The sequence below is a fragment of the Arachis hypogaea genome, chromosome 8, assembly GCF_003086295.3.
Source record: "Arachis hypogaea cultivar Tifrunner chromosome 8, arahy.Tifrunner.gnm2.J5K5, whole genome shotgun sequence".
Taxonomy (NCBI): Eukaryota; Viridiplantae; Streptophyta; class Magnoliopsida; order Fabales; family Fabaceae; genus Arachis; species Arachis hypogaea.
Window position 1 is genome coordinate 16,136,174 of NC_092043.1, and position 20,667 is coordinate 16,156,840.

General features: G+C 33.4%; 1 protein-coding gene across 1 annotated transcript; it reads left to right on the top strand.

The window, feature by feature from the left end:
- The first annotated feature begins 13,310 nt into the window (after nucleotides 1-13,310).
- Nucleotides 13,311-15,651, top strand: LOC112706312 (uncharacterized). The gene is made up of 2 exons (XM_025757565.3): nucleotides 13,311-14,334; nucleotides 14,494-15,651. The coding sequence occupies exons 1-2, from the start codon at nucleotides 13,709-13,711 to the stop codon at nucleotides 15,227-15,229; spliced, it is 1,362 nt and encodes a 453-aa protein (XP_025613350.1). The 5' UTR covers nucleotides 13,311-13,708; the 3' UTR covers nucleotides 15,230-15,651.
- The last annotated feature ends 5,016 nt before the right edge of the window (nucleotides 15,652-20,667 follow it).

A 20,667-nucleotide genomic window follows, 5' to 3' on the forward strand; every position in this document is an offset into this window, starting at 1 on the left:
TTTTATAAAATTGATTTTGGGTAAAAGTAAGTTTTATGTCAACATAATTTATGTTTAGCAACTCTATACTAAAATTGATTTTGATAAAATAAATATTATTTAGATAATATTAGTTAAAATCACTTTTAGATGGATAATTATTAAAAAGGACGTGACATTAAATTATAATGTTATTTTTTATATATATTTAATTTTTTTATATTTTTTTTATATGTTTTTATATAGTATATTTTTAGTATTCTTAGTACTCTTTTTTAGTACGCTATATAACTTTTTATTATGGTTATTATTTATGGTTAATTTTTTTTTGTTTAATTTATTTTACCTAATAGGATCAATAAATTATATTATAAAATATAATAATCAATATAATGCACAAAAATTATCATTATAAAAATATATAATGTCAAATAAAAAATTAATAAAAAATATAAATAATAAATAATAAAAAAAAGCTCATGTAAAAAGAAATAATAAAAATTTTATAAATAATACAATATTATGTATAAAAGATAAGGTTGGTAAAAGAAAAATAAAAGTTAAATGTTAATGGCTAAAAGCCAGTTAGTACAATGCAAAAACTAAAAATTCTTACTTCTTATAAACGTGGTTTTGTAATTAAAATTACTTCTGCCTTGATAGATAGAAAAATTAGCCAAACCAAAAATTGAAGCATTCAAACCCTATATCTGTTACAAGATATGTGTCTAAAGAAATAATAAATCATACGTGGTGTAGTGGTTTTATACGTGATTATTTTTTATTGTGCAAAGGATTTAAGTTATAATTGTTTTACTTACAAATATTTTTATTTAACTAATTTAATATTATACATTCAAATTTTTGTAATTTTTAAAATTAATTTCTATATACTTTTCTCTATATTTATTTTTTTAAAAAGCATTTGATTTTTTAAAAATATTAAAATAGTAATGTATTTAACATTCATATTATTATATAGAAAATTGATAATGACTTACAACTTTATGTTTTGATAATCACATTTTATATCTTAGATGTTTGTTATTGTCAAAAATATTAATTTTTCTTTTAAATTTATATTGTTAAAAGAAAAATTTTTTATCTTGTTTTTTTTCGTATCTTATTTAATTTAGATTAATTATTTTTATATTTATATCTTGTATTCTAACTCTAAGATATTAGCATCTTTTAAGTAATTAACAATTTAAGATTTTTTCAAGTTTTTAAAATATTTTTTTTAACTAAACACATTATGAAAATATTAGTATTTTGTAATTTTAAATATTACTAATAATATTGTTATGTTTTAGGTTAAGTACAATTTTGGTCTCTAAGGTATAAGTCGAAATTTTTGTTGTCTCCAATCTTTTTTTTTACATACAAAATCGTTCTTAAGGTTTAACTTGGTTTTAAAATAGTCACAAAAAAAACTTGGTTTTAAAATTATCGTTACCTCTGGACTAAAATCGTATGGAGGTGGTGGCAGAAACGGAGACAGAAGTGAATCGTGAACGGCTCTTTCTTCTTTTTTCTTTTCCCTCCGCAAGAACAGAAATATTCTCTTTCTCTTAATTTTTTTTTATAATTTTTTGTTATGAGTAATTTAATCCAAAATTTTAATATTTAAGTAAAAAAATAATTTTAAAACTTAATTTTAAAATTTAAGGATGATTTTGTATGAAAAAAAAAGTTAGAGACAAAAAATTTTTTTAACTTATATCTTAGAAATCAAAATTATATTTAATCTTTGTGTTTTTTTTATTTAACTGGTATATTAAAAACAAATTTATTGAAAAAATTTTCTAAGATTTTTTTATATGTTGGTAAATTTTTTGTTTCAAAAAATCAATAACAACATATCATGCTTAAATTATTTTTATAATATAATATAGAAAAGGATAATTAAAAAGTCGTGTAAAGTTCAACCCTCCATGTTAACATTTTTAGATATACTCGCCGCAAGATGAAGAATTCTTATTTAACTAAGTTTTAAATTTGGGTGTGGCCAGCGGTAAAAATAAATCTTTTTAATTTTTTTTAATAATTGAGAGAGTAAAATATGATGTTTTATTATTAATTTTATAAATAAAATTAAAAATAAATATAAAAAAATAAAAAATTAAAGATCATATTTTATATTTTTAATGTTTTTTTAACAATTGAGATAATCTATTCTCATTAATAATAGTTACTCACAAGGCAAATAAATTGACATCCAGTTTCTTTCTTTGGTTTTTTTTTTTTGGTCACGGGGTTTCTTTCTGCAATTAGTTAATCCACATTTCTTGCAGGCTGAAAAGTGAAAACCCATTCTTTCTTTTTTTTTTTTTAATTTGTGGTCGTGAGAAGCCATTCTATATTATTATGAAGGTCGAAACTAGCATACTTTTGGATAGCCCATTTCCTTAGCCATCCAATTTTTTTCCCTCTACAATCTTTTATCGTATCTGACTGAAAAACAATAGAAAACTTTTTTTGTTGTCTCTTACTTACAAAATAATATGAAATCATGTAAAAATAATGAATATCACACAACGGCTTAAAATCTTACATCAACGTTATTCATTACGTTTATCTTCATCTTAGTAAAAACATCTTAGTCAACAGAGAATCTTGTTATGCATAACCATATATATATATATATATATATATATATATATATATATATATATATATATATATAATATTATATATATATATATATAGATAGGTAAAAACTCAGATACAGTTAATTTTATGTAAAATTGATAATTAAAAATCGTTAAATAATTTAACTAATTTAACTAAATTTTCATCTAATAATTTTTAACTATTACTTTTATGTAAAGTTGACTACATATGAATTTTTAATATATATATATATATATATATATATATATATATATATATATATATATATAATGAAATTCCTAAAGTCACTTGAATAGTGTAAAACCCTTTGTTTAGAATCAATCCTATTACACCTGTGTATCATCGAAGGGGAAGTTTATAGTAATTTTTATTAAATGTGTGCACATTAGAAAAGTACTAAAGCAGCAAATCATCTGCCCATGGTTTGTTTTCTTTAATTTGTGGGTTATATTTTTAAAAGAAAAAGCAAACCGCTTAATTACGCAATAACCGTGACAACTACACAAATACGCCCCTTTGTCACCACACAAATTCAGATTAGGATTTAGAAAAATTTTCTTCCTAGATAATAAGAATAATAATAATAATAATGGAGAATATATTCTTCTTTCTTTTATTTATAAAATATATATTTTTTACGAAATTAAAATAATATATTTTATTTGACTAAAATATATTGAGTTAAATAAATTAAAATATAAGTTATTTTAATTTTAGAGGAGGAAGGAGTATATTTTTCTAATAATAATAGTACGTTAATTACTAAACCTTTCTTATACTTTTGGTAATTGGCAGGCTGTTATGTCTTCTCAAAAATAACATATTAGACCGCAAAGTGTTATATTATGATCATAGACAGTTAGGCCCAAATAGCAATATAATCTTTTTTAATGGTTAATTGTAACATCAACGAGTTTTACTAAGCCAAAAGTTGTGCACTGATCACCCAATCGTATTTTGATTATTGACTGAAAGATAAATATTATTTTGGCTACCTAATCAAACTTTATTTGTTGAGCAAATAGGTAAATTAGTTTTTGAAAGATCATGTAGTTTTTATTTTGATTTTTTTTTAAAAAATTTTAATCAAATTTATTCTTAAAAAAATTTAAGTTAATCACGTTAATCTTTTTTGTTATTTTTTTATTAATAGTGTTAACAGAAGCTGACATAATATGTTAAGTCACATGTTAGCAGCCACATATGATGCTTAGTTGGCTACTAATTTTATAAAATTTGATCTAATTAATTTCTAAATGATAAATCCTAATCTCAAACTAGTGCATATATATCCCCTTTCTTTTAAATGAAATTCCAGCGGTTTCTATAGTCAAAGTTTGTGAATTAGAAAAGTTTACTCAATTCTGTACTGTATCCTAATGATTTTAGAAGAATTGTTGAGAAGATACAGCAAGTAGTTAGTCTCACCAAAAGACATATGCTGAAACATATTGATTTTCTTAAGGATTGGTTATTTTCTTTAGAGCAAATGGGGAAGATGATTGTTGGATGCCCTCAACCACTCACTTTAAACATTGACATTATGAAACTTAGCTTTAATTACTTCAAAATAGAGATGAAAGGGACCATTCTTCACATATGGTATAGAGTCAATAGGAAAACAAAGACATAAGGTAATTTTACAAATAAAATGCAAAAATCTTAAACCAACACAAGAACAAAAATTCAGCGGAAATAATGAACTTCATTTACACAATGAGAATTAGTCAATAGACACAAAATTCTAACCCCAAAAATGATTTTAAATTCAGTAACACACAATGAGAAAAAATCTATTTTTATTGGGAGTACAATCGAAATAAAAACGAAGCTTTCAAAAAAAATCACTACTTTCAACAACGCTAGAAAGGTGCCGTCGTTCTCATCGTCAATGTGTGCAAAGCCGGACCCAATCATCATCGGTGAACTCGCAACCTCGGCCGAATGCAACAATCGACGATGAACAAAGGTTCTTTGTCTTCTCTTTTGCAAAGTCGAACCACAAAGACTGATTTTTTGAGAGTAAAGCGAGGTGAGATTGTGAGAGTGAGAGTGAAGGTGTCATACCGTTATTTGACTAATTGAACAAAGGAATGTATATAATTTCGTTTCACTGACAGCACCTAACCCGAAAAGAACGTCGTGTTAATGTCAATGTGTATCTTAATGTGCCATGTCAGTTACTATTAATACTATTAACAAGAGAAGTTATGAAAGGACGACCGTGATTAATTAAAAATTTTTTAGACATAAATTTAATGAAAAAAATTTTAAAAATTAAAATAAAGATTGCGTAATCTTTTAAAGCTAATTTAACTATTTACCATTATTTGTCTGAATGCTAACGGTAATAAATTAATAATTAGAGCAGTCAATACAAGTTCACCCCAACAAAAAGCTTTAGCCATTCCTTAGAAATTCATCAAAATGCAAAGTTTCATATAATAAAAAACTTGCTTCATCGCATGCATAAGGAGATTAATTATTAGGTTATAGGTGCGGTGCTTACGGACACAGTTCTTTAAGGTAGCGTTTGTTTTGAGGTACTGAGATAGAAATGGAGAGATTGAGATTTAGTATTATGTTTATTGGTTGAGAGACTGGTACTAAAATTTCTGTCTCTGTATCCAAAATTTCAGAATTTCAGTACCTCCAAAAAGTAAGAATACAGGGGACTAAAATTTTTAGAGATGGAGACTAAAACTTTAATAATATTTTATATCCAAAATACCTTCATTTCAATTAATTAATTCCAATTTTATCCTTTGTACAAATTAAATTAAAATTTCATTCTTATTTCAATTTCTGTCTCTCACTTTGTACTAAACAGAATACTGAAATTTATTTCAATCTCTGTCTCATAGTCTCTGTCTCTTAGTCTCTGTCTTTTCACCAAACACTACCCAATAGACCAAATTTTATATATTAAAAAGCTTCTTGGCTTTATCAATTAAGCTATATTTAAAAAGGAAAGTAAGAAGAGTTTGGTAGAATACTTTTCTCATTAAAGAATTTGCAGGAATTTATAAAAATACAAATGTTTTTGTTAGATAAATTATTAAGTAAAAAAGTTTTTAATAAAAAATATAAGAATCAAGAGTATTTTTATGTTGGTTTAATTATAATTATTAAAATAAAATTTAAATAAAAAAATAAAACAATTGAAAAGTAATAGTTTATCCACTAAAAAGTTTATAATTATTAAAATTTTATTGATATAAGTTTATGAGAACATTTGATGTTGGAGATCATAATAATAATCATCATGTGACAATGAGAGAAAATGAGAGAGAGAGAAAAAGAGAAATTTTTGTCAAGTTTAGTTTAAGAAAGAATATTAATAATTAAATTAAATGTATTAATTATGAGTAACCAAGTTGAAGAATTCAATTGACATTAACAATCTTATAAATTGCTACAATGATAATGAATTACAAGCTTATTAATTTTAGTTGATAACCAATGGTGATTGATAAAAGCTTTATTAGTGAATAATAACAATTTCATGAAAAAAATAAATAAGAGTTGATCAAGATATTATAAAAGTTTTATAAAGTGTTAAATTGTGACTGGCCATCATATGAAGCAAAGAGTGAACAAGTTCTAAAAGAATTAAATTTTCAAATATAATTGAACTTATGTGTTATACAAAGATATGGGAAAATACAATATGATATTGTTGTTTTATTTTTTATTTTTTAAAAATGATAAATGACAAATGAACATTAATGTTTTGTATTTTTAAAAAATAAAAAAGATAAAAGACAAAATATTATTGTTGATTTGTATTTTTTTTAAATAAAAAATATAATAAGTGATAATTTAACATTATTGAATTGTATTTGTGTCAGATTTCTCTACATAGGTGTAAAATATGAAATTCGTTATATATTTTTTAAAAATATTAAAATTAAAAAATTTAGTCGTAGTTGCTAAAATTAAAGTTAAATATGGCAATTCATAAACAAGTTTGACAAGTCGAGAAAGGCAAACACAACATAAATTTAATGTTAAGTTACTTTATTGATTTTTATAGTTCTACTAAATTTATAAATAGATTTTTATAAGTTCCAAACCATCTTATTTTTTTAATTAGGTCCTTATTGACAGCAAACATTAAAAAAAGTTTACAAATTACGAATTTATTATTATACCTAACTTCTTTATCGTGAAATACGTCATAGTGCTCATCTGTCGTCATTGCCATTGACCATTCTCTGGAAGGCTTTTAATCCTTCCCTCACCATTACCTTCTCTCTTTGCCACCTTTGTTATTGTTGTTCTTCTACTTCTTTTCTTTCTATTATCACCATTCACGATGATAAAGAAGAAACAGAAGAGAAAGAGAGAAGGAGATAATGGCTTATCTTTTGCTTTTAGTGGTGATAATAATCTTAACAATGATGTATGCATTTATTTTTTTAACTTCTTATATAGTTTTTAAATGTTTAGGTAGCTTATTAATTCTTTTCTATATGTTTTTCACTATTACTTGTCCCAATTTGTAAGATGTTGCACAAAACTCAAAATTAAAAATCTTAAAAATTAAATGGGCAAAAAACATAATTAAGCCAAGTAAAAAATCTTACTACACAAATCATCAGCCAACTAGAAATCTGATTCAGTAATCAACTAAAGCACACTATAATGTAATTTGAAGCAACTAAATTCGAATTACATTTTCACATAATTCGAAACAAGCTAGCTCGAATTACGCTCAATCTATGTCTACAGGTAGTTTGAAGCTACCTGGTTCAAATTATAATAGCATAATTTTAGAAAAGTTAATTCGAATTAGTAGCAGGATGTGATTGAAGGAGTTCGAAGTATATAGATTCGAACTACTCACAAATTGGCAACATATAGTAATTCGAAATTAATTGATTCGAATTATAAGGACTTCTCCTATATAAGGAGTTCGAACCAAGGTTATTCGATTCAGTTTTCTATTCTCATACCCCACCAAATCCCAGAGAAAACGACATAGAATCGGTTCGAGAAAGACTCGAGCAGCATATTCAGACGATGGGGGACGATCCGGGAAGGCTGTATCGTTTTGCATGTGGTTTTATTGGCGGTTTATGTTAGTGGTATTGCAAGTGGTTTACGTTAGTGGTTTTTTGGATGCGGTTTTAGTATGCGACTTTGCTAGTGGTTTACTATATTTTGCTTTTGCATGTGGTTTTTTGAAGCGGTCTATATTAGTGGTTTTCGTATGCGATTTTGCTAGTGGTTTACTATATATTCTTTTGCATGTGGTATTTATTAGTTGTTTATGTCATGAATTGTATTTGTAAGTGGTATTGTAATTCGTTCTAATTGTGCGGTCCATCTGATGCGCAGCCCCAGCTATGCATATCGAGCATGCGGCGGCAGCAGGGGAGGCGACTGGATGAGAGGTACATTCCATACTTGCAGATGGCCAGATTATACCATTTTGTGAGACTGAGCGACAGATGGTTCTGATTAGACGAGCCCTTTGTGAGTGCATTCGTGGAGAGGTGGCGTCCGGAGACGCACACGTTTCATATGCCGTTCGGAGAGTGCACGATCACACTTTAGGACGTGGCGTACCAGTTGGGGTTGCCAGTGGACGGACATTACGTCAGTGGTTGCCTAACAGATTTCCAAGTATACATACAGGGTGGCCGGCCACCTTGGCAATAGTTCCAGGAGTTACTCGATGTGTTACCTCCTGCGAACCAAATTCAAAAGTTCGCAGTGAACTGCACCTGGTTCCAAGAGAGTTTTGGAGAGTGCCCTGAGGGGGCTGATGAGGAGACAGTGAGACGCTATGCCCATGCCTATATCATGATGTTGTTGGGCACCCAGCTGTTTGCCAACAAGTCCAGCAACCGTATTCACATCATATGGCTATCGTATGTGGCTAGGCTTGAGGAGATGGGTGGCTAGAGTTGGGGGTCGCGGCACTAGCATGGTTGTACCGGTGCATGTGCCGAATGGCCAACAGACATGTCGTGAAGTTAGCTAGGCCATTACAGTTACTTCAGTCCTGGATCTTTTGGCGATTTTCTAGATTTAGGCCTGCTGGGTATGATGCGTTCAGCTGGCCCCTGGCCTCGAGGTACCACTATCGCAGTTTTATATGTATCTTTATTTTATTCATTTCCATTACCGCCTGTAATGTTATACTACTTCGTCACGTCTTTAACGCGCTACCATGTTGAGATCATATGTAGGTGGTCAGGTTACAATCCTTCCGTTAGCGAGAAGGGACCTCGGGTGTAGATGACTCGGCTGAGGATAGACATGTTACAGACTAGGGATGTGAGTATACTAACCTCCTATATATAGTTAATGTATAGTTAATTATAGTTAACTATAGCTTCAACCTTCTCAAAACGAATCGAGCTAATGAATTTGAGATCATTTTTTCAGTTTATATGGATGTCCTATAGCACAGCCGACGTCCTTCAGGTTGTCTATCCAGAGGTGTTGGAGCCTCGTCATACGACGTTATGGCGGTGTGTGACGTCACTGATATATTTTGCGGTGGTTGAGTGGCGCCAGGTTGATAGGGTCTTACCGCAGTTCGACAGCGTTCAGCCCCGCCCACATCCCGCCCTAAACATCGACTTCTTGATGTCTAAGGACAGAAGAGGAGGTGATCGTTGGTTTCCGTACCACTTGCAGAACTGGCATCTTTACTGGGAGACGTGCAGATCACGTTCTCCGGTTCGATGTTGTTGCCGACCCGGGACCCTCACATGACTTCTTGGACTGGTGGCGTCAGCACAGAAATAGGTTCTTGTCACCGGAGATGTACTTGGGAGATCCTAGAGCCATTCCTATTTCGGTTTAGGCAACGCAGAGGGGTGCCGGGAAAGTACCTGATATGGACCGTGTTGACGACGTCCCTGATAGGCGCAAGTTGACAGGTGAGCTCGTGTCGGGACACGACGAAGCCAGCGTGAGTGGAGTTGGCTGGACCAGGCTATGGAGGAGAGTGACGAGGCAAGTAGGAGTGGTGGTCGGCGACGAGGGCGTGGAAGTAGACGGAGAGCGCCTGCTGCGAGGCACGATCACGGTGATCGTGGTGAGATGCCGCTGGAGAAGGGGCTGCAGTGGGGGTGTTAGTCCCGATCATGGCGGGCATGGTGGAGAGTGGTATGGGTCCGGTATGGGAGATCCTTCTGCCCATGGTGACGCTAGACTTGCAGAGGGGCTGCTCGGAGATTACTTCGTTGGTGTTCCCGGTGACGACCAGACACTTCAGGAGAGTACGCCATGGGTGAGTCCGGGATCCATGTTATCAGACTTTCTTGCCGGTGATGGTCTTGATGCGGATTTTGGTAGATCACACTTCCTAGATGAGATCAGTGCCATCATGCAGGAGGATGAGGCTGCCTGTCGACAGAGTCAGACGACGGGGACACAGGCACCGTTAGATGTCGATCTGAATGAGCCTCCGTCCGTGGCTCCAGCTGACTATTTCGCCTTGGGTGGTACCCCACCTTCTGCACATACTGCTGGGTCACATTCAATTGCTGGGCCGTCTTCATCCCGACCGTTACATATCTAGCCTAGGACGCCTGCTCAGCCAGCCCCGGAGGACGAGGAGGATGAGATCGAGGATGAAATCGAGGATGAGGAGTCACTTATCCTGAGAGGTCAGAGGACAGGGGTTCCACGTCGTTGCTTCACAGGGTCGCACCTATTTAGATGATTTGTGTATCGTGTTGTATGTTATTTCATGATCAGTGTTATATGTTACCTATCTTCGTTTATGTATTTCGTTATCAGTGTTGTTTCGTTACCAGTGTTATTTCATGATCAGTGTTGTATGTTACCTATCTTCGTTATCTGCTGTAAGTCTTCACACTTAACAGTGCCTCATCTTTATCCTAAAATTGCTGACCAACCTGAAACTCTGTCAGACCAGCAGACCCTTTCGTATCTCTAGCGCCAAATCCAGCAGGCTGCTTAGGAACCCCCTCCTACCTCATGGCATCCAGGTCCAAAGATGAAAAATGTGGAGGGTACTGCTGTGTGCCAGAGCTAGAACCACCTCTCGCCCCTGCAGGCTCACTCGCTCCAATATCATCGCCACTGTCATCAGCAATCACATCCGGCTCAACATCATCGTCCTCTGGATCATCAAACAATCCATCTCCAACCCCAGCCGGTGCAGCACACTGTAGAGAGGTCGGCAATAATTCCCCTGTTCCAACCTCGTCGCCAACACTGCCGTTGAGATCAACAGTGAACGAAGGGGAGGCGATAGGCTGGACGGGTGACTCGTACGCAGGGACATAGGAAGAAGCAACGGCAGCTCTGGAGCTAGAACCGGCCACCATGGCTAAAGTGGTGGTATTCCGGTTCGAACCCCCCGAGCTGGATACCACATCAACCAACTTTGCCAACAGTTCTGGTGTCCTCACTTCTGGAAGCAGCTGGCGACAATGAAACATGATCTACAAGTCCTCATCACTCCCGATCGTGAAACAATCATACTTCACGGTTTCTTGGAGCACCGTGATTGGAATGCGATAGAAAAATTTCCTAACCCGTTTCACACCTTCCAGACCAAGTTTCAGCAGTACAGAGCCCACAAGGTCATCATAGCTCGTCGTAGGCCTCACGATAATACAGAAAGGATCCTTATCGGTGAACTTCACACCAGAACGAGTTTTTCTCTTAATCGATCCTCTGTGGTGAACCAACACTACAAAACTGTCCTCACTAGCCATCTAACCCCTCTAATGAGAGCAACTCACATTCACATCATATATATACAGGTCTGGTCCACACTAATTCGAATCATCCTCATTCGCACTATATATATGTAATTCGAACCAGCTCAGTTCGAATTAGGAGTTATTCACGTTTGGTAGTAATTCGAATCTATACAATTCGAATTATGTTGACTTTACTTTTTATAGTAATTCGAATTGACTCTATTCGAATTATGTATGTTTCAAGTTTGCATGTAATTCGAGCTAGTACAATTCGAATTACATTCAACTCAAGTTCGAAACGGTTTGATTCGAACTACATATATTTATGCATTGGTTGATTGGTAAATTAGATTTCGTTTTGGCTAATTCAAGTAATAAGAATCTCTCCTTAACTTATTTTAGTTTTTTATCCAAATTAAATCATCAAAACATCTCTCTTGGATGCTCTTTCTTTCTAACAAATGCCAAAATTGCTAAAAGAACCAAGTCCTACATTTTTTAAGTTTTTTTTTTCTATTCTCTGCTTGCTCTTTCTCCTACTAACAAATTAGATTGTCTCAAGAGCTGAATACAAGAGCAATTCTAGCATGCAAAAAATTCCAAATGTTCTAAAAATTTAACGGCTTTTATAATGTCTATTTTCTTTATCTTAGAACACCATTTATGAACAATGAAGCCTCAGTTTTTCAGAATGATGAAATACGAGCCACAACTTCTTTTATTGTGAGATAAACACCTTTCAATTTAAAAGAATCTAAATACTCATGATATCTTTAATATGGAAATGAAATATTTTGTTAACTCAAATGATTTTGTTACAATAGGAACCTAATTAAAAAAAATTATATTGATTTAGAGACTTAATTAAAAAATATAAAAAGTTAAGTACAAATTTAATAAGATTATAAGACTAACAAAATAATTAAATTTAAATTTAATTTTCAAAAAATAAATTCGTTCGAGATGATTTTTTTTTTATTTTAATTTTCAAAAAAAGAATTTGTTCGAATAAATTATCTTTTTTTTTTTAATTTATAATCTTTTAAAATACAGTTTGCTAGGATATTTTTTTTTTAGATTTTTTAAAAAAATACAATACCCCATAGGCCCATAGCAAACGCCATATTTCTAATAACAATATTACATCATTCTTTTAAAAATTACCAAACTTAGAATTTTATATAAATTAAGAATTGACTATCATATTCAATAAATGTTAACAATTAGATCAATTAAAAAAAGATGTGCTTTAAATTTATTATAACACTAATATTCTAATTTTAACTTTCCATGATAAACTATCTGTAGTCTGTTAATTTTTTTTCCTATTTTGTTTCTCATTTTTTTAATTCTTAACATTTTAATCACCCAACTTAAATGTATTAAATTTCAATCCAATAATTGATTGAAAAGGCAAAAATTTGTTTCAAAGTTGATATTTTGGTTCCAAAAGTAATTTTTTATTTAAAATGATCTATTTTGACAAAGAATAAAAACAACAAAGAAAAAACAGACCATATTTGACAAATTTCTCTTAAATGAACTGAATTTTTATTTTAAAAATTGTATATGCTTAATATATAGGTTAATTTTTTATATATAAAAAAATATTTATATTTTTATTAAAAATAAAATTATTTGATATAATTATATATGAGTAAATTTTGTAAGTAGAGAATCAACACATAAAGTACATTGGACTGTGTCATTATTCTGTTAACTTGCACACATAGAATGCATATGAATATGTGTTATTATCTTAATAAGACGTAAGATGTATATTGGACACCTTTTTTTTTTTACTTCTAAAATACTGTAACATATTCTAAATATTAATATTCAACCAAAATATTATTTTGATCTCTATATGAAAAATAATTTCTGTAATATATAATTTACTCTTTACTTAATTGGATGAGCTTAACCAGTTTGAGACCTCTAATAAGCCGAAGCGTGGCAGTGGCCGTTAAGGGCAATTAGGAGTGAATGAATATGAATGTGATGACGATAAATCCAAAGAGAAGGAGAGGATAGTGTGTGTGGTGGCATGTGAGAAAGAGAGCGAGATATAGTCGTACTGGCAACAGTAACAGTAACAGATTACACACAAGAGCCAGTGCTGATATCAGAGAGAAAAAGTGGAGCCCACAAAAGTGCAGAAGGGGGACCTCGCTCCTCAACTTGGGTTCCCCAGCCACTAGAATAGCGACACCCTGTACCCAGCTGTATCCCACCCTCTCCCCCTTCTCTTCTCTTCTCTTCTCTTTCCGCATTTCTTTATGCATTCCTCTTTTCAACTAATTCCAAACCCATGAACCCATCACTCCCCAACGCCACTTCCTCCATGACCCTTTGCCATTTCCTTCAATAGCATTTTTCATTTTCTCTTCTCACTAATGGATCCTTGCCCCTTCGTCCGCCTCACCGTCGGCAACCTTGCTCTCAAGATTCCCGTTGCTTCCAAACCTGCTCGCTCCCTTGTTCATCCTTCCTCTTCTCCATGTTTCTGCAAAATCAAACTCAAGAATTTTCCAGTACAGTCCGCCGTCGTTCCCTTTATTCCACCGGATACTAACTTCCCGGATAACCAGGTTCAGCCAATCGCTGCCACGTTTCACCTCGGAAAGCTCGATCTCGACCGTCTCGCTGGGAAATCCATCTTCGCCGGCAAGCTCTGCCTTAAAATCTCGATCTACACCGGCCGGAGAGGCACCACCTGCGGCGTCAACGCTGGGAGGCTGCTAGGAAAAGTTTCTGTCCCGCTCGACCAACTGGCCGGAACGGCGTCGAAGGCCACGGTGTTCCACAGCGGGTGGATCAGCGTGGGAAAGGAAACCAAAGGCTCTACCGCGCAGTTCCATCTGAATGTGAAGGCTGAACCCGATCCTAGGTTCGTTTTCCAATTCGACGGCGAACCAGAATGCAGCCCGCAAGTTTTTCAGATCCAAGGCAACATTTCACAACCTGTCTTCACCTGCAAGTTTAGCTTTAGAAACACCGGCGACCGAAATCAACGGTCCAGGTTAGCACAATACCACTTTTACCCTCACGAATTATAAATGTGATTGGTTAGTTAACTTAGTTTCAAACTTTGAATTCTGTTTTGATGGTCAATTTAGGGATTTTAGAACACAGTAACAGCTTTTGTTAACGTGGCGGTTATGAATTCTGTTACTCGCAGGTCGTTACAGTCGGAGGCGGGAAGTTCTAGAAGCTGGTTGAGCTCGTTTGGGAGTGAGAGAGAACGGCCTGGGAAGGAGCGTAAGGGATGGTCGATAACGGTTCATGATCTCTCCGGTTCGCCAGTCGCGGCAGCTTCAATGGTCACGCCGTTCGTCGCTTCGCCCGGTTCGGACCGGGTAAGCTGTTCAAACCCCGGTTCGTGGCTCATCCTTCGGCCCGGTGATGGTACGTGGAAGCCGTGGGGGAGACTCGAGGCGTGGCGCGAGCGGGGCGGCTCCGACGGCCTCGGTTATCGATTCGAGCTTATTCCAGACACGAACGGCGGCATGAGCGCTGCCGGAATAGTCCTTGCCGAGTCAACGCTTAGTTCAAACAAGGGAGGGAAGTTCGTCATCGATTTAAGCTCGCGCGTCGGGTCCGGCGGTTCTAACGGTCGCGCTACGCCGGGGAGCGCGACGTCGCCGGTGTGCAGCCCGAGGAGTAGCGGTGACTATGGTTACGGGCTTTGGCCTTATTGCATGTACAGAGGGTTCGTGATGTCGGCGAGCGTGGAGGGTGAAGGGAGGTGCAGCAAGCCAACGGTGGAGGTTAGCGTTCCGCACGTGAACTGCACGGAGGATGCAGCAGCGTTCGTGGCGTTGGCCGCCGCCGTTGATCTGAGCGTGGATGCCTGCAGGCTTTTCTCTCAGCGGCTGAGGAAGGAGCTGTGCCAGCAAGTGGAGTTGCTTGGCTGATTCCGCATTGCGCTGTCGTTTCGTGCTTTTGCCCCCTGTCGTTTTATTCCTTTGTATTTTTTGTTCTTTTAATTGGGGTTTTTCATTTTGAGTGAGGAGGGTACTAACAAACAATTTACAGGCTGTACAGGGAAAGACAGACTAGTAGAGTACTAGAGTGCGCTCTTTGTATTCACGTGTGGCTTTTTTCTTTGATTTTCTCTCCCTTTTTTTTTCGTCAATTATGGGAAATCAAGAAAAAGCTTTTTTATTTTTTTTTCTTGTTATTACGTATATGTAATTTTTGCACAACTCTTGAACTGACTCATCACTCACGTGTGTCATAGTCTTCTATTTTTTCTAAAATGTTTTGCTGTATATATTTGGAGTCACTTTTAGCTGTAAGCATTGGTAATTTTGGAATATATTGCTTTGTTAGTACATTGATATGGATATTCATACCAATCATTCTGTAAAATTTACAAGCACGGACAGACACGTGAATCTTCATTTCGAATTACTACGAAGTAGTGACTTTTACTATTCCTTAATACAGCTGTTAAAGTGGTGCTGGTGGAGTAATTAATGAGGGTTTATGCAATAGGGTAATGGAGGATAGCTAGCTGTAACGCAGTGTAACGTGCGGACTGAGATTGAGTTCCGGCGTGGTTTAAGGGATATAAAATAATGAGAAATTAGGCACATAATCATATGAGTTCTTGTGGCATAACTCATGGGATTTGGAGTGGTTCGTGCTATTCTATTAATAATTGGCGGGGAACCGTAAAGTGCTACCTCCTACTCCTACCTTGACTTGCCACCAAAGCACGTATGCATTACGCACATTACTATAATACTAATTTTTTACTAATTTGAATTCATATCGGATTCTCTTTGGTGCACGAGCGCATTTCAAATATGGTTTAATTATTCAAATAATTAATAATCATTACTGTGAGATGATTGGGCAGCGCATTTGTAGGGCACAGAGCATTGAGGTTGGTGGTGGCGCACTGATGTGTATGTGTGCTGTATAGGGTGGTCCAATGCATTTTTATGATATACCATACCATGCCATCACTTTTGGCACCAAACTTTGCCCACTGCTCCCAGGGACCAATCTCATATCCAAATACATATTTTAGTAGATACAACCAAAGCTTAAAAAGAAACCCACTTATATTCAAATATTAATAACAATGCCATTTGTTTATGTCTTTATGAATGTAGCCAGAGTAGGTTTATGGTGGGTGAACATTGGTTAGTTAGGATACAATCTCTGAAGCTGAAAACTTTCACCTAAACTTATTGTCATATGTAGCCATGTAGGTTTTTTTTTATTGAGAATTTCTACTGATTTATTTTGAATATTAACATTGGAACTTTATTACCTCTTCATCTAATTATATAACACTAGGGGTGTAAGTTATTGAACCAGACCGAAAATTACAACAACCGAATTAAAAATCGAAAAATTGGTTTTTTTGGTTCTTTTTCTAACAAAACTGATCGGTTCGGTTCGGTTTTCGGTTGGCTCGATAGAAACCGAACCAAATAAAAAATATGCATCCATATTAATGTTTTAATCATTTTAACTTTTAACCTAATAACAAAAATCTTCAATCCCTAACCATTTCAATGTTTTACTCTTATTATCTTAATTTATTGACTATTTTGAACCTCTAGTTATTGTGATTCATATTTTGTTCATTAAGAATTAAAAACTGAAAAAATCGACCGAACCAAACCATTGTTGATTCAATTCGATTCGGTTCGATTCGATTGTTGTAAAAACAACAAACCAAACGGTTGTGTATCTATAGAAACCGAATATATCGGTTCGGTTGGTTTTTGGTCTAAAATCAAACCAAACCGAACCAATAACACTCCTATATAACACTACATTCCACATATGTTATAGGAAGTATTTCAAGTGCACCAGGAGTATCGGTGCACCACTTATTTTAACCGTTGATTGAATTATAAAAAATATATATAATATATATTAATTGAAATCAATAATTAAAATAATTGGTGCACTGGTGCTCTTTGGAGCACTTGAAATATTTCCTATGTTATAATAATAATTTTCTTAAATATTAAATGTTGACGTGACAAGACATGACATTTAATTTGTCATGTTTAATAAAAATAAGAACAAAAAATTCTAAGACTAACAATTTTTATGCCATTCAGCATTTTTAGTTATGACTTTATTTATACTAATACTATTAACTTATTCGAATTTTTGTTTACATTAGTAAATTTGTTAGTTAATTATTAGTTGAAAATAATAAATTTTACTAACTCTATAATATTGTTGTAAAAATAAATATAATAGAGGACAAAAAACTTGTTTAAATCTTTAAGTTTACGATATCGGTTGATACTAATTAATTTGAAAATGTATTTGTTCCCTAGTTAGTGTATATAGGTAGCGTTTGTTTTAAGTATTGAGACAGAGATTGAGAGATTTAAATTTAGTATCATATTTGTTGGTTCAGAGATTGGTACTAAAGTTTTTGTTTCTGTTTTTACAATTTCAGTACCTCTAAAAAATAGGGACACAGGAGACTAAAATTTTTAGAAATAGAGACTAAAATTTTAATAACATTTTATATCTAAAATATTTTTATTTCAATTAATTAATTAATTAATTAATTAATTTTATCTTTTGTGCAAATTAAATTAGAGTTTCATTCTTGTTTCAGTTTCTATCTTTCATTTTACACCAAATAAAATACTGAAATTTATTTCAATCTCTGTCTTTTAGTCTCTATTTTTTAATCTTAATCTTTTTGTCTCTGTCTCTCCACCAAACGTTATTATAGAGCATGGTGAGACTCTAGGAAAATGAAATTTGACAAGCATTACTATGTTAGTAAAAGGATAGGTTAGGTGAGAGAGGTGTGGGGGTGAGTGAGTTGGAGAGGGCCTGTTTGGGGAGTGAAAATTGAAATTGAAGGCTTGGTAGTTAAGTATCGATCATATGGTGTGTTGTATTGTATTGTTTGTGTGTGGCATGGGTTTTGGTCCCCTTTGTGAGTGTTATGGAGGGACTTGTTTGTCACAGCCTTTTATTGGAAAGTGATGAGGTGTAATTGCAAGAGAAATAACTAATAAGGAACCATTTCACTGAACAAACACATGATCTATGTTCTCACGTGATTCAAAGAGTCTCTTCTCTGCCACTGCCCACAGAAAAATAAAAACTAAATAGTAATACCATATCAAAATCAAATGAACCAATGGATGCAATGCTCAATATTCTTGTTGACTATTGACTTCGTCATGTGATTCACCCTGGCCTTTCATCTTTGGTTTTCCAATTTTTCAATAGCCAGTTTTATGGTGCTTAAATTTTATCTAATTTATTTTTTTAATAAATTTTAATGTTCTAAAAATTATTTACTTTTATATTTTTAAATTAAATATTAATTTTTAATTTTTTTTAATAAGTAAGTACTATTTTTTAGACACCATAATATTTTTTTTTTCAATTCATTTTGATTATTTTGTATAGAGTATGGTGAGTGTTATTTTTCTAAATGCTAATAACAAAATTTTCGTAATTCTCCTAAATGTTAATAACAAAATTTTTGCATTGGGTATCATTCCTGCTAGTAAATTTCGGAAGAAGTATAATTCATCTGGCTTAAGTTAAACTCGTTTTAATCTAGTAGGATAAGGTATACATCGGTTTTTAAAGAACGGCGGCAGTAGATACCTGCATAGACACTCTAATGTTCAAGTCAAAAAAAGAATAAGAAGAATATATATTGCAATTTAGAATAAACAGCGTATTTTTTTTTTTTTGCCTCTTCTTATATAATGGATTATGTTTCATTTTTGCCCTATAATGTGGCTAGCTTGTTTGACCTTATCCTCCCCGATTCAATATATTTTGAAGGTTGCATATAACCATCTCCTTTCTTTTCTCCGTGTTAGGATAAGGATCCCTTTGTTTTCTGTTTTATTTAGCATATTGTCGATTTATAGTATTAACGGGTACGAGCTATAATGAACGGATCATAGGCCCCCAAATCGAATGAAAATATAGAGATAAAATGATAGTAGAGCTTTTAGTAAATAATATATCTTCATCAAGTTTGTTAGCTATAGATGATCTGCTCGAGTAGAAGACTGATAAAGAGGCTATGATTGAGTATTTAGGTACAAATGTAAAAAGTTTTTTATTTGTGGGATATAATTTTTGGAGTTCATATTAATTTGTGTTTTTGTATGTTTGCAGGTGAGGAGGCGCACGTGTCTTTTTCAAAGCTAAAAACATGGAGAGGGAGAAATCCACTAATGTAAAAACTGAGGTAGGAGCCGAGGTGGACCAACCTTCTCCCTGAAAGAAGGTTAGTTATAAGATGAAAGAGATAAAGAGAAGTTGATGGATTTGACTGAGACTAAATTTGGTGATAAAGAGGTTAATTTAGGAGAAGTGGAAAGGCTTACTGAAAATTAGAAAGCTTTATAATGGTATAAAGGAGCTGAAGATCTCACATTCATGTGAAGTGAGCATTTTCCTTTTATACTAACATCTAATGAGTATGGTTAGTTTTCTGCCGATATGAAACTTATTCACAATATGGGTGATGTAGGAGTGGCTCAGTATTGAGATTTGTGATATTTTAAATGAATACAGTTCTAGTATATTGCATGTTTTAATTGTGAAATTTTGTGAATTGTTATTCGGTTTTGGATTGTATAGTTAGTTTGATTAGTTTCAAAATATATTGCAAAAGGTAATACCAGCTGGTTTGAATTTGATATTTGTTAATAGTTTATTTTAAAAATTTGCAATTGCTCGAATGAGTGATATCGATTTGAACGTAGGTAATCTGTCCTATTAGCCGTACGACCTATAGGTCGGTGCGAGAATGAAAAATAGAAAATAATAATAAAGATGAGCAAGTTTAAGGAATAGTGTTGTATTGATGAGGATCCTTTATGGTTGAAGGATAGGGGTGTGCTTCGTTAAAATCTTTCATGGCAAAACCTAATTTAGGGATAAAATTTAAGTAGTAAAAAAAAAAGAGTACATTATCTTATCCTGACTTATAGAATTAGCTATAATATATCTTTAAAAAAGAGATGTTCTATGTGCTTGACAGGTTGTTGCCCTCTAATATTTGTAATTTGTATGCTTCTCATCCAATGACCTTTGATATTCCCATTTCCAATTGGCATTGAGTTTACCGTGATCTTGTGGTTTTTGTGCTTCTTCTGTTTTTCTGAGAATGAGATGTCCTTCATGGAATGACCTTGACTTGATCTTTTTGTTATATTTTTGAGCCATAGCAAGTTGTGTTGTGCGTTATTGAATTATTGCTTGATCTTGTATTTCTTTTATTGAGTCTAATTTGGTGGCTCTTAACTCGACGTTTGCTTCATCATTGAAGATATTTGTTCAACTAGACTGATGTGAGAGACTTTAATGAATATCATGG

Excerpts from the sequence above, each read along its gene's own strand:
- LOC112706312 (XM_025757565.3), top strand. The coding sequence starts at position 13,709 with ATGGATCCTTGCCCCTTCGTCCGCCTCACCGTCGGCAACCTTGCTCTC. Across the intron at positions 14,335-14,493 it reads GACCGAAATCAACGGTCCAG|GTCGTTACAGTCGGAGGCGG; the intron begins GTTAGCACAATA and ends TGTTACTCGCAG.